The sequence below is a fragment of the Mustelus asterias genome, unplaced genomic scaffold, assembly GCF_964213995.1.
Source record: "Mustelus asterias unplaced genomic scaffold, sMusAst1.hap1.1 HAP1_SCAFFOLD_1911, whole genome shotgun sequence".
Lineage (NCBI taxonomy): Eukaryota > Metazoa > Chordata > Chondrichthyes > Carcharhiniformes > Triakidae > Mustelus > Mustelus asterias.
In genome coordinates, this window is record NW_027591856.1 from 40,722 (window position 1) to 64,000 (window position 23,279).

Sequence of the window (23,279 nt, forward strand, 5' to 3'; positions counted from 1 at the left end):
CCAGACTGTATCCATCCAGACTGTATCCGTCCAGACTGTAATCATCCAGACTGTATCCATCCAGACTGTATCCATTCAGACTGTATCCATCCAGACTGTAACCATCCAGACTGTATCCATCCAGACTGTATCCATCCAGACTGTATCCATCCAGACTGTATCCATCCAGACTGTATCCATCCAGACTGTATCCATCCAGACTGTATCCATCCAGACTGTAACCATCCAGACTGTATCCATCCAGACTGTATCCATCCAGACTGTATCCATCCAGACTGTATCCATCCAGACTGTATCCATCCAGACTGTATCCATCCAGACTGTATCCATCCAGACTGTATCCGTCCAGACTGTAATCATCCAGACTGTATCCATCCAGACTGTATCCATCCAGACTGTATCCATCCAGACTGTATCCATCCAGACTGTATCCATCCAGACTGTATCCGTCCAGACTGTAATCATCCAGACTGTATCCATCCAGACTGTATCCATCCAGACTGTATCCATCCAGACTGTATCCATCCAGACTGTAACCATCCAGACTGTAACCATCCAGACTGTAATCACCCAGACTGTATCCATCCAGACTGTATCCATTCAGACTGTATCCATTCAGACTGTATCCATCCAGACTGTAATCATCCAGACTGTATCCATCCAGACTGTATCCATCCAGACTGTATTAATCCAGACTGTATCCATCCAGACTGTATCCATCCAGACTGTAATCACCCAGACTGTATCCATCCAGACTGTATCCATCCATCCAGACTGTAACCATCCAGACTGTATCCATTCAGACTGTATCCATCCAGACTGTATCCATCCAGACTGTATCCATCCAGACTGTATCCATCCAGACTGTATCCGTCCAGACTGTAATCATCCAGACTGTATCCATCCAGACTGTATCCATTCAGACTGTATCCATCCAGACTGTATCCATTCAGACTGTATCCATTCAGACTGTATCCATCCAGACTGTATCCATCCAGACTGTAATCACCCAGACTGTATCCATCCAGACTGTATCCATCCAGACTGTATTAATCCAGACTGTATCCATCCAGACTGTATCCATCCAGACTGTATCCATCCAGACTGTATTAATCCAGACTGTATCCATCCAGACTGTATCCATCCAGACTGTATCCAATCAGACTGTATCCATCCAGACTGTATCCAATCAGACTGTATCCATCCAGACTGTAACCATCCAGACTGTATCCATCCAGACTGTATCCATCCAGACTGTATCCATCCAGACTGTATCCATCCAGACTGTATCCATCCAGACTGTATCCATCCAGACTGTAATCACCCAGACTGTAACCATCCAGACTGTATCCATCCAGACTGTATCCATCCAGACTGTATCCATCCAGACTGTATCCATCCAGACTGTATCCATCCAGACTGTATCCATCCAGACTGTAACCATCCAGACTGTATCCATCCAGACTGTATCCATCCAGACTGTATCCATCCAGACTGTATCCATCCAGACTGTATCCATCCAGACTGTATCCATCCAGACTGTATCCATCCAGACTGTATCCATCCAGACTGTAACCATCCAGACTGTATCCATCCAGACTGTATCCATCCAGACTGTAACCATCCAGACTGTATCCATCCAGACTGTATCCATCCAGACTGTATCCATCCAGACTGTATCCAATCAGACTGTATCCATCCAGACTGTATCCAATCAGACTGTAACCATCCAGACTGTATCCATCCAGACTGTATCCAATCAGACTGTATCCATCCAGACTGTATCCAATCAGACTGTATCCATCCAGACTGTATCCAATCAGACTGTATCCATCCAGACTGTATCCATCCAGACTGTATCCATCCAGACTGTATCCAATCAGACTGTATCCATCCAGACTGTATCCAATCAGACTGTATCCATCCAGACTGTATCCATCCAGACTGTATCCAATCAGACTGTATCCATCCAGACTGTATCCAATCAGACTGTATCCATCCAGACTGTATCCATCCAGACTGTATCCAATCAGACCGTATCCATCCAGACTGTATCCAATCAGACTGTATCCATCCAGACTGTATCCATCCAGACTGTAACCATCCAGACTGTATCCAATCAGACTGTATCCATCCAGACTGTATCCATCCAGACTGTATCCATCCAGACTGTATCCATCCAAACTGTATCCATCCAGACTGTAACCATCCAGACTGTAATCACCCAGACTGTATCCATCCAGACTGTATCCATCCAGACCGTATCCATCCAGACTGTATCCATCCAGACTGTATCCATCCAAACTGTATCCATCCAGACTGTATCCATCCAGACTGTATCCATCCAGACCGTATCCATCCAGACTGTATCCATCCAGACTGTATCCGTCCAGACTGTATCCATCCAGACTGTATCCATCCAGACTGTATCCATCCAGACTGTATCCATCCAGACCGTATCCATCCAGACTGTATCCATCCAGACTGTATCCATCCAAACTGTATCCATCCAGACTGTAACCATCCAGACTGTATCCAGCCAGACTGTATCCATCCAGACTGTATCCATCCAGACTGTATCCATCCAGACTGTATCCATCCAGACTGTATCCATCCAGACTGTATCCATCCAGACTGTATCCATCCAGACTGTAATCACCCAGACTGTAACCATCCAGACTGTAACCATCCAGACTGTATTAATCCAGACTGTATCCATCCAGACTGTATCCATCCAGACTGTATCCATCCAGACTGTATCCATCCAGACTGTAATCACCCAGACTGTATCCATCCAGACTGTATCCATCCAGACTGTATCCATCCAGACTGTATCCATCCAGACTGTATCCATCCAGACTGTATCCATCCAGACTGTATCCATCCAGACCGTATCCATCCAGACTGTATCCATCCAGACTGTATCCGTCCAGACTGTATCCATCCAGACTGTATCCATCCAGACTGTATCCATCCAGACTGTATCCATCCAGACCGTATCCATCCAGACTGTATCCATCCAGACTGTATCCATCCAGACTGTATCCATCCAGACTGTATCCATCCAGACCGTATCCATCCAGACTGTATCCATCCAAACTGTATCCATCCAGACTGTAACCATCCAGACTGTATCCAGCCAGACTGTATCCATCCAGACTGTATCCATCCAGACTGTATCCATCCAGACTGTATCCATCCAGACTGTATCCATCCAGACTGTATCCATCCAGACTGTATCCATCCAGACTGTAATCACCCAGACTGTAACCATCCAGACTGTAATCATCCAGACTGTAACCATCCAGACTGTATCCATCCAGACTGTATCCATCCAGACTGTATCCATCCAGACTGTATCCATCCAGACTGTATCCATCCAGACTGTATCCATCCAGACTGTAACCATCCAGACTGTATCCATCCAGACTGTATCCATCCAGACTGTATCCATCCAGACTGTATCCATCCAGACTGTATCCATCCAGACTGTATCCATCCAGACTGTATCCATCCAGACTGTATCCATCCAGACTGTAACCATCCAGACTGTATCCATCCAGACTGTATCCATCCAGACTGTATCCATCCAAACTGTATCCATCCAGACTGTATCCATCCAGACTGTATCCATCCAGACTGTATCCACCCAGACTGTATCCATCCAGACTGTATCCATCCAGACTGTATCCATCCAGACTGTAACCATCCAGACTGTATTAATCCAGACTGTATCCATCCAGACTGTATCCATCCAGACTGTATCCATCCAGACTGTATCCATCCAGACTGTATCCAGCCAGACTGTATCCGTCCAGACTGTAATCATCCAGACTGTAACCATCCAGACTGTATCCATCCAGACTGTAATCACCCAGACTGTATCCATCCAGACTGTATCCATCCAGACTGTATTAATCCAGACTGTATCCATCCAGACTGTATCCATCCAGACTGTATCCATCCAGACTGTATCCATCCAGACTGTATCCATCCAGACTGTAATCACCCAGACTGTATCCATCCAGACTGTATCCATCCAGACTGTATCCATCCAGACTGTATCCATCCAGACTGTATCCATCCAGACTGTAATCACCCAGACTGTATCCATCCAGACTGTAATCACCCAGACTGTATCCATCCAGACTGTATCCATCCAGACTGTATCCATCCAGACTGTAATCACCCAGACTGTATCCATCCAGACTGTATCCATCCAGACTGTATCCATCCAGGCTGTAATCACCCAGACTGTATCCATCCAGACTGTAACCATCCAGACTGTATCCATCCAGACTGTAATCACCCAGACTGTATCCATCCAGACTGTAATCACCCAGACTGTATCCATCCAGACTGTATCCATCCAGACTGTATCCATCCAGACTGTAATCACCCAGACTGTATCCATCCAGACTGTATCCATCCAGACTGTATCCATCCAGACTGTATCCATCCAGACTGTATCCATCCAGACTGTATCCATCCAGACTGTATCCATCCAGACTGTATCCATCCAGACTGTATCCATCCAGACTGTAACCATCCAGACTGTATCCATCCAGACTGTAACCATCCAGACTGTATCCATCCAGGCTGTAATCACCCAGACTGTATCCATCCAGACTGTATCCATCCAGACTGTATCCATCCAGACTGTATCCATCCAGACTGTAACCATCCAGACTGTAACCATCCAGACTGTAATCACCCAGACTGTATCCATCCAGACTGTATCCATCCAGACTGTATCCATCCAGACTGTATCCATCCAGACTGTATCCATCCAGACTGTATCCATCCAGACTGTATCCATCCAGACTGTATCCATCCAGACTGTATCCATCCAGACTGTATCCATCCAGACTGTATCCATCCAGACTGTAACCATCCAGACTGTAACCATCCAGACTGTAATCACCCAGACTGTATCCATCCAGACTGTATCCATCCAGACTGTAATCACCCAGACTGTATCCATCCAGACTGTATCCATCCAGACTGTAACCATCCAGACTGTAACCATCCAGACTGTAATCACCCAGACTGTATCCATCCAGACTGTATCCATCCAGACTGTATCCATCCAGACTGTATCCATCCAGACTGTATCCATCCAGACTGTATCCATCCAGACTGTAACCATCCAGACTGTATCCATCCAGACTGTATCCATCCAGACTGTATCCATCCAGACTGTAACCATCCAGACTGTATCCATCCAGACTGTAATCACCCAGACTGTATCCATCCAGACTGTATCCATCCAGACCGTAACCATCCAGACTGTATCCATCCAGACTGTAACCATCCAGACTGTATCCATCCAGACTGTATCCATCCAGACTGTATCCATCCAGACTGTATCCATCCAGACTGTAACCATCCAGACTGTATCCATCCAGACTGTATCCATCCAGACTGTAATCACCCAGACTGTAACCATCCAGACTGTATCCATCCAGACTGTAACCATCCAGACTGTATCCATCCAGACTGTCTCCATCCAGACTGTATCCATCCAGACTGTAATCACCCAGACTGTATCCATCCAGACTGTAACCATCCAGACTGTAACCATCCAGACTGTATCCATCCAGACTGTATCCATCCAGACTGTAACCATCCAGACTGTAACCATCCAGACTGTATCCATCCAGACTGTATCCATCCAGACTGTAATCACCCAGACTGTATCCATCCAGACTGTATCCATCCAGACTGTATCCATCCAGACTGTATCAATTCAGACTAGAAACAGGAGGAGGCCATTCGGCCCTTCGAGCCTGCTCCACCATTCATTCTGATCACGGCTGATCATCGAATTCATTATCCTGATTCCCCCCTTCCCCCCATATCCCTCGATCCCTTTAGCCCCAAGAGCTGTATCTAATTTCTTTTTGAAATCACACAACGTTTTGGCCTCAGCTACTTTCTGTGGGAGTGAATTCCACACATTCACCACCCTCTGGGTGAAGAAAGTTCTCCTCACCTCAGTTCTAAAAGGTTTACCCCTTATCCTCAAACTATGACCCCTAGTTCTGGACTTCCCCCACCGTTGGGAACATTCTTTCTGAATCTACCCTGTCTAATCCTGTTAGAATTTTATAAGTTTCTATGAGATCCCCTCTCACTCTTCTAAACTCCAGTGAATATAATCCTAATCCACTTAGTCTCTCCTCATATGACAGACCTGCCATCCCCGGAATCAGCCTGGTAAACCTTCGCTGTACTCCCTCTATAGCAAGGACATCCTTCCTCAGATAAGGAGACCAAAACTGCACACAATACTCCAGGTGTGGCCTCACCAACGCCCTATACAATAGCAGCAAAACATCCCGATCCCTATACTCAAATCCTCTCGCTATGAAGGTCAACATATCATTTCCCTTCTTTACTGCCTGCTGTACCTGCGCGCTTACTCTCAGCGACTGACACACGAGGACTCGCTGAGTATCCGCCCTCTCAATTTACACCCATTCAAACAATAATCTGCCTTCCTATTATTGCTACCAAAGTGGATAACCTCACATTTATCCACATTATGCTGCATCTGCCATGCAGATACCCACACACTCAGCCTGTTCAAATCACGCTGAAGCATCTCTGCATCCTCCTCACAGCTCACCCTCCCACCCAACTTTGTATCATCTGCAAATTTGGAGATAATACATTCAGTTCCCTCTTCCAAATCATTAATATATAATGTGAACAGTTGGGGTCCCAGCACAGATCCCTGAGGAACCCCACTAGTCACTGACTGCCAATCAGAAAAAGACCCATTTGTGCCAACTCTTTGCTTCCTATCTGCTAATCAGCTTTCTGTCCGTCTCGAGACATTACCCACAATCCCATGTGCTTTAACTTTACATAGCAGTCTGTTATGTGAGATCTTGTTGAAAGCTTTCTGAAAGTCTAAATAAACCACATCCATTGGTTCTCCTCGGTCAACTCCACGAGTTACCTCCTCAAAGAATTCCAATAGATTGGTCAAGCATGATTTCCCTTTTGTAAATCCGTGCTGACTTTGTCTGATTATATCACGGCCTTCCCAATGCTGAGTTATAAAATCCTTGATAATAAACTCCAGCAACTTCCCCAGTCCCGACGTTAGGCTCACTGGTCTATAGTTCCCTGTTCTCTCCCTACCTCCCTTTCTGAATAGCGGGCTTACATTAGCCACTCTCCAATCTGCAGGAACTATTCCAGAGTCCAAGGAATTTTGGAAAATAACCACCAATGGATCTACTATTTCCAGGGCCACTTCCTTCAGTCCTCTGGGATGAAGATTATCAGGAACTGGAGATTTATCCACCTTCAATCCCATCAATTTCCCCAAAACCATTTCTCTCCTAATGCTGATTTCCTTCAGCTCCTCACTAAAACATGTTTCTCTCAGCACTTCTGGGACATTATTCATATCTTCCTTTGTGAAGACTGAAGCAAAGGACAGATTTAATTCCTCGGCCATTTCTCTATTCCCCGTTATGAATTCTCCCGTTTCTGACTGTAAGGGGCCTACATTCATTTTTGTCAATCTTTTTCTCTTTACATATCTATAGAAACTTTTACAGTCAGGTTTTATCTTCCCCGCTAGCTTACTTTCATACTCTATTTTTCCCTTCTTAATCAATCCCTTGGTCCTCCTTTGCTGAATTTTAAACTGTTCCCAATCCTCAGGCCTGTTGCTTTTTATTGCCAATTTGTAGGCTTCTCCCTTGAATCCGATACTATCTCTAATTTCCCTGTAAGCCATGGTTTGGCTACAATTCCCTTACCACACTTGCACCAAACAGGAATAAACAACTCCTGGAGTTCACCTATTCATTCTTTAAATGTCTGCCATCGCCTGTCCGCTGTCTTTCCTTTCAGTAATGTTTCCCAGTCCATCATGGCCAATTCATGCCTCAAACCATCACAGTTACCTTTATTGAGATTCAGGACATTTCCACAGTCCAAAGATGTGTAGGTTAGGTGGATTGGCCATGCTAAATTGGCCCTTAGTGTCCAAAGATGTGCAGGTTAGGTGGATTGGCCGTGCTAAATTGCCCCTTAGTGTCCAAAGATGTGCAGGTTAGGTGGATTGGCCGTGCTAAATTGCCCCTTAGTGTCCAAAGATGTGCAGGTTAGGTGGATTGGCCGTGCTAAATTGCCCCTTAGTGTCCAAAGATGTGCAGGTTAGGTGGATTGGCCGTGCTAAATTGCCCCTTAGTGTCCAAAGATGTGCAGGTTAGGTGGATTGGCCGTGCTAAATTGTCCCTTAGTGTCCAAAGATGTGCAGGTTAGGTGGATTGGCCATGCTAAATTGTCCCTTAGTGTCCAAAGATGTGCAGGTTAGGTGGATTGGCTGTACTAAATTGCCCCTTAGTGTCCAAAGATGGGCAGGTTAGGTGGATTGGCCATGCTAACTTGCCCCTTAGTGTCCAAAGATGTGTAATTTAGATGGATTGGCCATGCTAAATTGCCCCTTAGTGTCCAAAGATGTGGAGGTTAGGTGGATTGAACAAAGAACAAAGAAAATTACTGCGCAGGAACAGGCCCTTCGGCCCTCCAAGCCTGCACCGACCATGCTGCCCGACTGAACTAAAACCCCCTACCCTTACGGGGACCATATCCCTCTATTCCCATCCTATTCATGTACTTGTCAAGACGCCCCTTAAAAGTCACTATTGTATCTGCTTCCACTCCCTCCCCCAGCAGCGAGTTCCAGGCACCCACCACCCTCTGTGTAAAAAATCTGCCTCGTACATCTCCTTTAAACCTTGCCCCTCGCACCTTAAACCTGTGCCCCCCTAGTAATTGACTCTTCCACCCTGGGAAAAAGCTTCTGACTGTCCAAAATTGGTAAATGCACAAGGTTATAGGGATGGGAGGGGGGGTGGTGATGGGCCTGGGTAAGATATTCTTTTGCAGAGTCGGTGGGGAGGCCGAACAGTCTCTCTCTGCACTGTCGGGTGTCTGTCATTCAATGCATCCCGAAAATTCAGATCAATTCACCCGCTCACATCCCGAATTCCCGGCAACACAACACCTGTGTCATCCATCCTGACTCTGGGAATCCAGTTGTCATTCTGAATAATTCCACACTGCGTTCCCAATCAGGTTAATTCCAGTGTCTTGTTGAAGAAGTTCCGGATCTAATCCCAGTGGGATAATAATTGGGATTGATTTGCAATTTACTGTGACCTGTTGTGGGGATATTGTGTGTTAAATTCTATTGTGGCGTGTCCGATATTTTATATGTATACTCAATGAATTGTTTTAAAAGTGGATGTTGTTGAATTGACCTGTTTGAGATGGACTAACCCCCTCCCAACCCCAGGTTGCATTCTCAGTGTATCCTACACCATGTTCTATTCCGGATGTGAATTATTCTCGCCTCTGCAATGCGTAGGAGATTCTGTGTTCTGTTAGTTTGCTGGGTGGGCGACACATTGTCAGCGACTGAACCTGGCTGTGACGGATCTAATGCTTTGTTAGACCCGGGTGTAATCGGTTTGGGAATTTCCGGTGTGAAGCCATTAACCCTTCGGTACATGAGTAGAAAACTCGCTTCTCAGACAGAGGATCGTCTGTTAGAGACGAAGATCTGAAATCAACAGCCTCAGCTAATTCTCACTCGCTCCCACAATTCTCACTCCCACAATTCTCACTCCCACAATTCTCACTCCCACAATTCTCACTCCCACAATTCTCACTCACTCTGACAATTCTCACTCCGACAATTCTCACTCCAACAATTTTCACTCACTCCGACAATTCTCACTCCAACAATTCTCACTCCAACGATTCTCACTCCAACGATTCTCACTCCAACGATTCTCACTCCAACAATTCTCACTCTGACGATTCTCACTCCAACAATTCTCACTCACTCCGACAATTCTCACTCCGACAATTCTCACTCCAACAATTCTCACTCACTCCGACAATTCTCACTCCGACAATTCTCACTCCAACAATTCTCACTCTGACGATTCTCACTCCAACAATTCTCACTCACTCCGACAATTCTCTCTCACTCCGACAATTCTCACTCACTCCGACAATTCTCACTCCGACAATTCTCACTCCGACAATTCTCACTCCAACAATTCTCACTCACTCCGACAGTTCTCACTCCAACAATTCTCACTCCGACGATTCTCACTCCGACGATTCTCACTCCGACAATTCTCACTCCAACAATTCTCACTCCAACAATTCTCACTCCGGCGATTCTCACTCCGACGATTCTCACTCCAACAATTCTCACTCACTCCGACAATTCTCACTCACTCCGACAATTCTCACTCCGACAATTCCCATTCCGACAATTCTCACTCCGACAATTCTCACTCCGACAATTCTCACTCCGACAATTCCCATTCCGACAATTCTCACTGCAACAATTCTCACTCACTCCGACAATTCTCACTCCGACAATTCCCATTCCGACAATTCTCACTCCGACAATTCCCATTCCGACAATTCTCACTCCGACAATTCTCACTCCGACAATTCTCACTCCTACGATTCTCACTCTGACAATTCTCACTCCTACGATTCCCACTCCGACAATTCTCACTCCGACAATTCTCACTCCGACAATTCCCATTCCTACAATTCTCACTCCAACAATTCTCATTCCTACAATTCTCACTCCGACAATTCTCACTCACTCCGACAATTTTCACTCCGACAATTCCCATTCCGACAATTCTCACTCCGACAATTCCCATTCCGACAATTCTCACTCCGACAATTCTCACTCCTACGATTCTCACTCTGACAATTCTCACTCCTACGATTCCCACTCCGACAATTCTCACTCCGACAATTCCCATTCCTACAATTCTCACTCCAACAATTCTCATTCCTACAATTCTCACTCCGACAATTCTCACTCCTACGATTCTCACTCTGACAATTCTCACTCCTACGATTCCCACTCCGACAATTCTCACTCCGACAATTCCCATTCCTACAATTCTCACTCCAACAATTCTCATTCCTACAATTCTCACTCCGACAATTCTCACTCACTCTGACATTTCTCACTCCTACAATTCTCACTCCGACAATTCTCACTCCGACAATTCTCACTCTGACAATTCTCACTTGCTCCTACAATGGAGTGTTGTTGCCCAGGAAACGATCGCTCCAACATTGGAGGCTGAACGATTGCCCGGATCTCCTTCCATTCACCCATGGGGATTGGAAATTCAGAGTCCCGGAAAGTGCCACCATAACACTCTCGCTTTCACACCACTCCATTTCCCCTCACCCCCTCACCTCACCCCTCACCCATCCCCATGCCCCCGACCCGTCCCCATGACCCCTTGCCATTCCCCATGCCCCTTCTCCCCTCCCCACACCTCCTTGGAATGTGGGAGGAAACCCACGCAGACACGGAGAGAACGCGCAGACTCCACACAGACAGTGACCCAAGCCGGGAATTGAACCCGGGTCCCTGGCGCTGTGAGGCAGCAGTGCTAACCACTGTGCCACCTCTTGTCACTGAGCACTCGGGGATGCTGGGACACTGGGCTGAGTGGGAGGAGAGCTGGGAGACGGAACAAGTCTTGGTTTGGGCTTCACGTGGTCCCTGTCAACACCAAAGAGGGATTACCCAGGAAATGTCCACTGTAAAGCTGGCCTGACGTTTTATCCGTGGATTTAATCTCCCTCAGGAAAATCCCATGGGATTGCGCGGGGTGGGAACGCGAATCATAGAATCCTTACAGTGCAGCAAGAGGCCATTCAGCCCATCGAGTCTGCACCGACCACAATCCCACCCAGGCCGTAACCCCACATATTTACCCTGCTAATCCCTTGAACCTATGCATCCCGGGACACTAAGGGGCAATTTAGCACGGCCAATCCACCTAACCTACACATCTTTGGACACAAAGGGGCAATTTAGCATGGCCCATCCACCTAACCTACACATCTTTGGACACAAAGGGGCAATTTAGCATGGCCCATCCACCTAACCTGCACATCTTTGGACACTAAGGGGCAATTTAGCATGGCCAATCCCCCTAACCTGCACATCTTTGGACACTAAGGGGCAATTTAGCATGGCCAATCCACCCAACCTGCACATCTTTGGACACAAAGGGGCAATTTAGCATGGCCAATCCACCCAACCTGCATATCTTTGGACACAAAGGGGCAATTTAGCATGGCCAATCCACCTAACCTACACATCTTTGGACACTAAGGGGCAATTTAGCATGGCCAATCCACCCAACCTACACATCTTTGGACACAAAGGGGCAATTTAGCATGGCCAATCCACCCAACCTGCATATCTTTGGACACTAAGGGGCAATTTAGCATGGCCAATCCACCTAACTTACACATCTTTGGACACTAAGGGGCAGTTTAGCATGGCCAATCCACCCAACCTACACATCTTTGGACACAAAGGGGCAATTTAGCATGGCCAATCCACCCAACCTACACATCTTTGGACACTAAGGGGCAATTTAGCATGGCCAATCCACCTAACGTACACATCTTTGGACACTAAGGGGCAGTTTAGCATGGCCAATCCACCCAACCTACACATCTTTGGACACAAAGGGGCAATTTAGCATGGCCAATCCACCCAACCTACACATCTTTGGACACAAAGGGGCAATTTAGCATGGCCAATCCACCCAACCTGCACATCTTTGGACACTAAGGGGCAATTTAGCATGGCCAATCCTCCTAACTTACACATCTTTGGACACTAAGGGGCAATTTAGCATGGCCAATCCACCTAACTTACACATCTTTGGACACTAAGGGGCAATTTAGCATGGCCAATCCACCCAACCTGCACATCTTTGGACACTAAGGGGCAATTTAGCATGGCCAATCCACCTAACTTACACATCTTTGGACACTAAGGGGCAATTTAGCATGGCCAATCCACCTAACCCACACATCTTTGGACACTAAGGGGCAATTTAGCACAGCCAATCCACCCAACCTACACATCTTTGGACACTAAGGGCAATTTAGCATGGCCAATCCACCCAATCCGTGCATCTTTGGACACTAAGGGGCAATTTAGCCTGGCCAATCCACCCAACCTGCATATCTTTGGACACTAAGGGCAATTTAGCATGGCCAATCCACCTAACTTACACATCTTTGGACACTAAGGGGCAGTTTAGCACGGCCAATCTATGGGTTACACTTGCCGTCCTCAGCTCGAGTGCTGTCTGCGGGGAGAGGGTGGGTGCGAGGGTGGGGGAGGCGGGGGTGGGGGGGGGGGGCGGTGGGCTGAGTGATTTGCTGTGTTGTTAGCCGGGACTGCCCGGGGCTATCGGCTGATCCTGTTCTCTGGTCTGCAGCTGGATCAGATAATCTCGGACCTCTCTGTGAAGGACGTGGTGATGCTCGGACAGACCTGCCACTATTTACACCAGTTCTGCAGCAATGAGGTCGTGTGGAAACGCATCAGCAGGAAGCTGTCTCCCAGGCTGAACGACGAGGAAGCAGCAGAGGAAAGCTTCTGGAAACGGGCCTCCATTCTGAACTGTGAGTCACAGCCAACCTCCCTCACCACCCAGGGGGCAGAGCGTCTAACTCCCATCCTGAGTACAACCCCTCTCTCTCCAGCCTGTCTCACAGGAACAGGAGGCCATTCAGCCCCTCTCTCTCCAGCCTGTCTCACAGGAACAGGAGGAGGCCATTCAGCCCCTCTCTCTCCAGCCTGTCTCACAGGAACAGGAGGCCATTCAGCCCCTCTCTCTCCAGCCTGTCTCACAGGAACAGGAGGCCATTCAGCCCCTCCCTCTCCAGCCTCTTACACAGGAACAGGAGGAGGCCATTCAGCCCCTCTCTCTCCAGCCTGTCACACAGGAACAGGAGGAGGCCATTCAGCCCCTCCCTCTCCAGCCTCTTACACAGGAACAGGAGGAGGCCATTCAGCCCCTCTCTCTCCAGCCTGTCACACAGGAACAGGAGGCGGCCATTCAGCCCCTCTCTCTCCAGCCTGTTACACAGGAACAGGAGGCGGCCATTCAGCCCCTCTCTCTCCAGCCTGTTACACAGGGAACAGGAGGAGGCCATTCAGCCCCTCAAATCTCAGGTTGGAAATTGCCAAATCCCCCCCACCATTCCACCCCCTCCCTTCCCCTCACAGCGGGGTTGGGGGGAGAATTCCAGACCCCCTCTGAGTGAGGAAGTGATTCCTGACGTTTGCCCCCCTGGACAGCCGGACTCCAGTTTGAAGGTTCTGCCCTGCCCAGTTCCAGAATCTTCCCCCCAAACCCGAGCAAATAGTTTCATTCTCTCTCCTGACCCTATCGAATCCTTTAATCATCTAAACACCCCCCCCCATCTCCCCTCCCCACCATGACTGGATCACCCCTGATCGACTGCGCTCCAGTGAAAGTGATCAGGAGCAGAGATTCCACCAAGATTCCTATCCCCGCAGAGATCACACCAGGACTTCCACCCGCGCCCCCCCCCCCCCCCCGCCCCACCCCCGCTGCCACCACCAGCGATCCACCAGGATTCCTCCCACCCTTCCCCAGAGATCCCACCATGATTCCTTCCCCCCTCGTTCAGAGATCCCACCAGGATTCCCCCCCCTCCCCCAGAGATCCCACCAGGGTCCCCCCCCCTCCCCCAGAGATCCCACCAGGATCCCCCCCCCCCTCCCCCAGAGATCCCACCAGGATCCCCCCCCCCGCCCCTCCTCCAGAGATCCCACCAGGATTCTCTCCCCCAGGACTGCCCCGCAGAGAGGGTTATATTGCAGGTTGACTGGGGTGTAAAGATGCCCCCCCCCCATCGCTCTGTGTCGCTGACACCCCGTACGGTTCTGTCGCCCCCCCATTGCTCTGTCGCTGACGCACCGTACGGTTCCCCCTCCCACCCCCCATCGCTCTGTGTCGCTGACACCCCGTACGGTTCTGTCGCCCCCCCATTGCTCTGTCGCTGACACCCCGTACGGTTCTGTCGCCCCCCCATCGCTCTGTGTCGCTGACACCCCGTACGGTTCTGTCGCCCCCCCATTGCTCTGTCGCTGACGCACCGTACGGTTCCCCCTCCCACCCCCCATCGCTCTGTGTCGCTGACACCCCGTACGGTTCCCCCACCCCCCCATCGCTCTGTCGCTGACACCCCGTACGGTTCCCCACCCCCCATCGCTCTGTGTCGCTGACACCCCGTACGGTTCCCCCACCCCCCCATCGCTCTGTCGCTGACACCCCGTACGGTTCTGTCGCCCCCCCATCGCTCTGTGTCGCTGACGCACTGTACGGTTCTGTCGCCCCCCCATCGCTCTGTGTCGCTGACACCCCGTACGGTTCTGTCGCCCCCCCCATTGCTCTGTCGCTGACGCACCGTACGGTTCCCCCTCCCACCCCCCATCGCTCTGTCGCTGACACCCCGTACGGTTCCCCCACCCCCCCATCGCTCTGTGTCGCTGACACCCCGTACGGTTCCCCCACCCCCCCATCGCTCTGTCGCTGACACCCCGTACGGTTCTGTCGCCCCCCCATTGCTCTGTGTCGCTGACGCACTGTACGGTTCTGTCGCCCCCCCATCGCTCTGTGTCGCTGACACCCCGTACGGTTCCCCACCCCCCATCGCTCTGTGTCGCTGACACCCCGTACGGTTCCCCCACCCCCGCATCGCTCTGTGTCGCTGACACCCCGTACGGTTCCCCTTCCCACCCCCCATCGCTCTGTGTCGCTGACACCCCGTACGGTTCCCCACCCCCCCATCGCTCTGTGTCGCTGACACCCCGTACGGTTCCCCCACCCCCCCATCGCTCTGTGTCGCTGACACCCCGTACGGTTCTGTCGCCCCCCCATCGCTCTGTGTCACTGACACCCCGTACGGTTCCCCACCCCCCATCGCTCTGTGTCGCTGACACCCCGTACGGTTCTGTCGCCCCCCCATCGCTCTGTGTCACTGACACCCCGTACGGTTCCCCAGCCCCCCCATCGCTCTGTGTCGCTGACACCCCGTACGGTTCCCCCACCCCCCCATCGCTCTGTCGCTGACACCCCGTACGGTTCTGTCGCCCCCCCATCGCTCTGTGTCGCTGACGCACTGTACGGTTCCCCCTCCCACCCCCCATCGCTCTGTGTCACTGACACCCCATACGGTTCCCCACCCCCCCATCGCTCTGTGTCGCTGACACCCCGTACGGTTCCCCCACCCCCCCATCGCTCTGTCGCTGACACCCCGTACGGTTCTGTCGCCCCCCCATCGCTCTGTGTCGCTGACGCACTGTACGGTTCCCCCTCCCACCCCCAATCGCTCTGTGTCGCTGACACCCCGTACGGTTCTGTCGCCCCCCCATCGCTCTGTGTCGCTGACACCCCGTACGGTTCTGTCGCCCCCCCATCGCTCTGTGTCGCTGACACCCCGTACGGTTCTGTCGCCCCCTCCTTCCCCCACACAGATACCAAGGGCCTGTTCTTCCAGACCTTCGGAGGCCGCAGGAAGGCAGTCAGCCGGACGGTGGCCCCGCACCTCTCGCACGGATACCGCAAATTCATCCCAACCAAGGACAATGTCTTCATCCTGGATTACAACGGGACCCTGTTCTTCCTGAAGAACGCCCTGGTCTCCTCCACCCTCGGGCAGATCCAGTGGAAGCGAGCCTGCCGTTATGTTGTCCTGTGTCGCAATGTTAAAGATGTGAGTGACAGGAGCTTTACTCTGTATCTAACCCCGTGCTGTACCTGTCCTGGGAGTGTTTGATGGGGACAGTGTAGAGGGAGCTTTACTCTGTGTCTAACCCCGTGCTGTACCTGTCCTGGGAGTGTTTGATGGGGACAGTGTAGAGGGAGCTTTACTCTGTATCTAACCCCGTGCTGTACCTGTCCTGGGAGTGTTTGATGGGGACAGTGTAGAGGGAGCTTTACTCTGTATCTAACCCCGTGCTGTACCTGTCCTGGGAGTGTTTGATGGGGACAGTGTAGAGGGAGCTTTACTCTGTGTCTAACCCCGTGCTGTACCTGTCCTGGGAGTGTTTGATGGGGACAGTGTAGAGGGAGCTTTACTCTGTATCTAACCCCGTGCTGTACCTGTCCTGGGAGTGTTTGATGGGGACAGTGTAGAGGGAGCTTTACTCTGTATCTAACCCCGTGCTGTACCTGTCCTGGGAGTGTTTGATGGGGACAGTGTAGAGGGAGCTTTACTCTGTATCTAACCCCGTGCTGTACCTGTCCTGGGAGTGTTTGATGGGGACAGTGTAGAGGGAGCTTTACTCTGTATCTAACCCCGTGCTGTACCTGTCCTGGGAGTGTTTGATGGGGACAGTGTAGAGGGAGCTTTACTCTGTATCTAACCCCGTGCTGTACCTGTCCTGGGAGTGTTTGATGGGGACAGTGTAGAGGGAGCTTTACTCTGTATCTAACCCCGTGCTGTACCTGTCCTGGGAGTGTTTGATGGGGACAGTGTAGAGGGAGCTTTACTCTGTATCTAACCCCATGCTGTACCTGTCCTGGGAGTGTTTGATGGGGACAGTGTAGAGGGAGCTTTACGCTGTATCTAACCCCGTGCTGTACCTGTCCTGGGAGTGTTTGATGGGGACAGTGTAGAGGGAGCTTTACTCTGTATCTAACCCCGTGCTGTACCTGTCCTGGGAGTGTTTGATGGGGACAGTGTAGAGGGAGCTTTACTCTGTATCTAACCCCGTGCTGTACCTGTCCTGGGAGTGTTTGATGGGGACAGTGTAGAGGGAGCTTTACTCTGTATCTAACCCCGTGCTGTACCTGTCCTGGGAGTGTTTGATGGGGACAGTGTAGAGGGAGCTTTACTCTGTATCTAACCCCATGCTGCACCTGTCCTGGGAGTGTTTGATGGGGGACAGTGTAGAGGGAGCTTTACTCTGTATCTAACCCTGTGCTGTACCTGTCCTGGGAGTGTTTGATGGGGACAGTGTAGAGGGTGCTTTACGCAGTATCTAACCCCGTGCTGTACCTGTCCTGGGAGTGTTTGATGGGGACAGTGTAGAGGGAGCTTTACTCTGTATCTAACCCCGTGCTGTACCTGTCCTGGGAGTGTTTGATGGGGGACAGTGTAGAGGGAGCTTTACGCTGTATCTAACCCCGTGCTGTACCTGTCCTGTGAGTGTTTGATGGGGACAGTGTAGAGGGAGCTTTACTCTGTATCTAACCCCGTGCTGTACCTGTCCTGGGAGTGTTTGATGGGGACAGTGTAGAGGGAGCTTTACTCTGTATCTAACCCCGTGCTGTACCTGTCCTGGGAGTGTTTGATGGGGGACAGTGTAGAGGGAGCTTTACGCTGTATCTAACCCCGTGCTGTACCTGTCATGTGAGTGTTTGATGGGGACAGTGTAGAGGGAGCTTTACTCTGTATCTAACCCCGTGCTGTACCTGTCCTGGGAGTGTCTGATGGAGACAGTGTAGAGGGAGCTTTACTCTGTATCTAACCCCGTGTTGTACCTGTCCTGGGAGTGTTTGATGGGGACAGTGTAGAGGGAGCTTTACTCTGTATCTAACCCCGTGCTGTACCTGTCCTGGGAGTGTTCGATGGGGGACAGTGTAGAGGGAGCTTTACTCTGTATCTAACCCCGTGTTGTACCTGTCCTGGGAGTGTTTGATGGGGGACAGTGTAGAGGGAGCTTTACTCTGTATCTAACCCCGTGTTGTACCTGTCCTGGGAGTGTTTGATGGGGGACAGTGTAGAGGGAGCTTTACTCTGTATCTAACCCCGTGCTGTACCTGTTCTGGGAGTGTTTGATGGGGACAGTGTAGAGGGAGCTTTACTCTGTATCTAACCCCGTGCTGTACCTGTCCTTGGAGTGTTTGATGGGGGACAGTGTAGAGGGAGCTTTACTCTGTATCTAACCCCGTGCTGTACCTGTCCTGGGAATGTTTGATGGGGACAGTGTAGAGGAGCTTTACTCTGTGTCTCACCCCGTGCTGTACCTGTCCTGGGAGTGTTTGATGGGGACAGTGTAGAGGGAGCTTTACTCTGTATCTAACCCCGTGCTGTACCTGTCCTGGGAGTGTTTGATGGGGACAGTGTAGAGGGAGCATTACTCTGTATCTAACCCCGGGCTGTACCTGTCCTGGGAGTGTTTGATGGGGACAGTGTAGAGGGAGCTTTACTCTGTATCTAACCCCGTGCTGTACCTGTCCTGGGAGTGTTTGATGGGGACAGTGTAGAGGGAGCATTACTCTGTATCTAACCCCGGGCTGTACCTGTCCTGGGAGTGTTTGATGGGGGACAGTGTAGAGGGAGCTTTACTCTGTATCTAACCCCGTGCTGTACCTGTCCTGGGAGTGTTTGATGGGGGACAGTGTAGAAGGAGCTTTACTCTGTATCTAACCCCGTGCTGTACCTGTCCTGGGAATGTTCCCTTGCGTTTTGTTGCTAAAAGTTCCTCTTTTGTTCCTAGTTTGGCACTGACCCGAGGAATGATACGATATATCGGAAATATTTATACGTGTTGGGTACAAGGGACATTCCGCCTTTGGTGACCCAAGACCCCAGTGATAGCATGCACACATGTGACTGCGTGGAGGTATACCTACAGTCCAGTGGCCAGCGGGTGTTCAAGATGACCTTTCACTCTTCTATGCGATTTAAGAAGATTAAGTTGGTGGGTCAGGAGACCGAACGTTCTCTGCTGTTGTTAACAGGTCAGTATGACCCGCTCCTGACAATGTGGGTCATCGAGAGCTTGCTGCATTATACTGGCATCAACCCGAGACGCTGTGTGTCTGTGTGTGTGTGTGTGTGTGTGTTCGGGGGGGTGTGGGGGGTGTGGGGCGGGTTTTAAACATCTCTGCATTATCTCTTCATGGCAATGCAAATTCTGGTTCCTGTAATTCGAGCCAATTAGAAACCAGTTGTTGGAACGACACTAATGTTTCACATTAGGGTTCAGGGTTAAGGTTCACGCTAGGGTCAGATGTAGCGTCAGTGGCAGAGTTTGTGTTTGGGTCAGTGTTAGGGTTAGGGTGAGTATTTGGGTTAGAGTTAGGGTGAGTATTTGGGTTAGGGTTAGGGTGAGTATTTGGATTAGAGTTAGGGTGAGTATTTGGATTAGAGTTAGGGTGAGTATTTGGGTTAGAGTTAGGGTTAGTATTTGGGTTAGAGTTAGGGTTAGTATTTGGGTTAGAGTTAGGGTTAGTATTTGGGTTAGAGTTAGGGTTAGTATTTGGGTTAGAGTTAGGGTTAGTATTTGGGTTAGAGTTAGGGTTAGTATTTGGGTTAGAGTTAGGGTTAGTATTTGGGTTAGGGTGAGGGTGAGTATTTGGTTCGAGTTAGGGTGAGTATTTGGGTTAGAGTTAGGGTTAGTATTTGGGTTAGAGTTAGGGTTAGTATTTGGGTTAGGGTGAGGGTGAGTATTTGGATTAGAGTTAGGGTGAGTATTTGGTTCGAGTTAGGGTGAGTATTTGGGTTAGAGTTAGGGTGAGTGTTTGGTTCGTGTTAGTATTTGGGTTAGGGTGAGGGTGAGTATTTGGTTCGAGTTAGGGTGAGTATTTGGATTAGAGTTAGGGTGAGTATTTGGGTTAGAGTTAGGGTTAGTATTTGGGTTAGAGTTAGGGTTAGTATTTGGGTTAGAGTTAGGGTTAGTATTTGGGTTAGAGTTAGGGTTAGTATTTGGGTTAGAGTTAGGGTTAGTATTTGGGTTAGAGTTAGGGTTAGTATTTGGGTTAGAGTTAGGGTTAGTATTTGGGTTAGGGTGAGGGTGAGTATTTGGTTCGAGTTAGGGTGAGTATTTGGGTTAGAGTTAGGGTTAGTATTTGGGTTAGAGTTAGGGTTAGTATTTGGGTTAGGGTGAGGGTGAGTATTTGGATTAGAGTTAGGGTGAGTATTTGGTTCGAGTTAGGGTGAGTATTTGGGTTAGAGTTAGGGTGAGTGTTTGGTTCGTGTTAGTATTTGGGTTAGTGTTAGGGTTAGGGTTGGGGTTGGGGTTAGTGTTAGGGTTAAGGTTAGGGTTGGCGTTGGCGTTGGGGTTGGGGTTAGTGTGTGGGTTAGGGTTAGGGTTGGTTCGGGTAAGAGTTCGGGTTAGTGCTAGGGTTAGGGTTCGGGTTAGGGTTCGGGTTAGGGTTGGCGTTGGGGTGGGGGTTAGGGTTAGGGTTGGGGTTGGGGTTTGTGTAAGGGTTAGGGTTTGGGTTAAGGTTGGATTTGGGTTTGGGGTTAGGGTTAGGGTTAGGGTTCAGGTAAGGGTTAGGGTTTGGATTCGGGTTTGCGTTAGGGTTCGGGTCGGGGTTGGGGTTGGGGTTGGGGTTGGAGTTTGGGTTGGGTTAAGGTTAGAGTTTGGGGTTGAGGTTGGGGTTGGGGTTGGGGTAGAGGTTGGGATTGGGGTTAGGGTTGGGGTTGGGGTTAGGGTTGGGTTTGGGGTTGGGGTTGGGGCTGGGCTTGGGGTTGGGGTTGGGGTTGAGGTTGGGGTTGGGGTTGGGGTTGAGGTTAGGGTTAGGGTTTAGGGTTGGGATCGGAGTTGGGGTTGGGATTGGGGTTAGGGTTAGGGTTGGGGTTGAGGTTGGGGTTGGGGTTGAGGTTGGTGTTGGGGTTGGGGTTGAGGTTGGGGTTGGGTTTGGGGTCGGGGTCGGGATCGGGGTCGGGTTCGGGGTCGGGGTCGAGGTCGGGGTCGGGTTTGGGGTTTGGGTTGGGGTTGTGGTTGGGGTGGGGGTTGGGGTTTGGGGTTGGGATTGGGGTTCGGTTAAGGTTTGGGGTTGGGGTTGGGGTTTGGGGTTGAGGTTGGGGTTGGGGTTGGGGTTGGGATTGGGGTGGGGGTTGAGGTTGTGGTTGGGTTTGGGGTTGGGGTTGGGGTTGAGGTTGGGGTTGGGGTTGGGGTTTGGGTTTGGGGTTAGGGTTTGGGGTTGGGGTTGGGGATCGGGATTGGCGTTAGGGTGGGGTTTGGGTTTGGGGTTTGGGTTGGGATTGGGGTTAGGGTTTGGGGTTGGGGTTTGGGGTCGGGATTTGGGTTGGGGTTTGGGGTTGGGGTTGGGGTTGGGTTGGGGTTTGGGTTTGGGGTTGGGGTTGGGGTTGGGGTTAGGGTTGCGTTCGGGTTTGGGTTTGGGGTTGGGTTTGGGTTTGGGTTTGGGGTTGGAGTTGGGGTTGGGTTAGGGGTCGGGGTCGGGGTCGGGATTTGGGTTGGGGTTGGGGTTGGGTTGGGGTTTGGGGTTGGGGTTGGGGTTGGGATTGGGGCTGGGGTTGGGGTTGGGGTTAGGGTTGCGTTGGGGTTTGGGTTTGGGGTTGGGGTTGGGTTTGGGTTTGGGGTTGGAGTTGGGGTTGGGTTAGGGTTAGGGTTTGGATTTGGGGTTGGGGTTGGGGTTAGGGTTGGGTTGGGGTTGGGGTTGGGTTTGGGTTTGGGTTGGAGTTGGATTGGGTTAGGGTTAGGGTTTGGGTTTGGGGCTGGGGTTGGGGTTGGGGTTGGGTTGGGGTTTGGGGTTGGGGTTGGGGTTGGGATTGGGGTTAGGGTTGGGATTGGGATTGGGGTTGGGGTTGGAATTGAGATTGGGGTTTGCGTTGGGATTGGGATTGGTGTTGGGGTTGGGGCTGAGGTTGAGGTTGGGGTTGGGGTTTGGGTTTGGGGTTGGGTTTGGGTTTGGGGTTAGGGTTAGGGTTATGTTAGGGTTGGGATTTGGGTTGGGGTTGGGGTTGGGGGTTGGGGTTGGGGGGGGTTGGGGTTGGGGTTGGGGCTGGGGTTGGGGTTGGGGTTTGAGTTTGGTTTGGGGTTAGGGTTAGGGTTAGGGTTAGGGTGGGGATTTGGGTTGGGGTTGGGTTGGGGTTGGGATTGGGGTTAGGGTTGGGGTTGAGGTTGGGATTGGGGTTAGGGTTGGGATTGGGGTTGGGGTTGGGGGTGGGGTTGGGGTTGGGATTGGGATTGGGGTTGGGGTTGGGGTTGGGGTTTGGGATTGGGGTTGGGGTTGGGGTTGGGGTTTGGGTTGGGTTTGGGGTTAGGGTTAGGGTTAGAGTTAGTGTTGGGATTTGGGTTGGGATTGGGGTTGGGGTTGAGGTTGGGGTTAGGGTTGGGGTTGGGGTTGGGGTTAGGGTTGGGATTGGGGTTGGGGTTAGGGTTGGGATTGGGGTTGGGATTGGGGTTGGGGTTGGGTTGGGGTTGGGATTGGGGCTAGGGTTGGGTTAGGGTTAGGGTTGGGGTTGGGTTTGGGTTTGGGGTTTGGGTTGGGTTTGGGGTTGGGGTTTGGGTTGGGTTTGGGGTTGGGGTTGGGGTTGGGGTTGGGGTTGGGGTTAGGGTTGGGTTTGGGGTTGGGGTTGGGGCTGGGCTTGGGGTTGGGGTTGGGGTTGAGGTTGGGGTTGGGGTTGGGGTTGAGGTTAGGGTTAGGGTT

The 23,279-nt window shown here is 50.8% G+C and overlaps 1 protein-coding gene across 1 annotated transcript in view; it reads left to right on the plus strand.

The window, feature by feature from the left end:
- LOC144488992 (F-box only protein 24-like) overlaps window positions 1–23,279 on the plus strand; it is a gene marked incomplete at its 3' end in the record, with an annotated part of 45,227 nt that overhangs the window by 15,572 nt on the left and 6,376 nt on the right. The window contains exons 2-4 of the mRNA XM_078206951.1: window positions 13,335–13,521; window positions 16,406–16,644; window positions 19,376–19,619. Coding sequence (XP_078063077.1) covers window positions 13,335–13,521; window positions 16,406–16,644; window positions 19,376–19,619 — 670 coding nt within the window. The remainder of the gene's footprint in view (window positions 1–13,334; window positions 13,522–16,405; window positions 16,645–19,375; window positions 19,620–23,279) is intronic.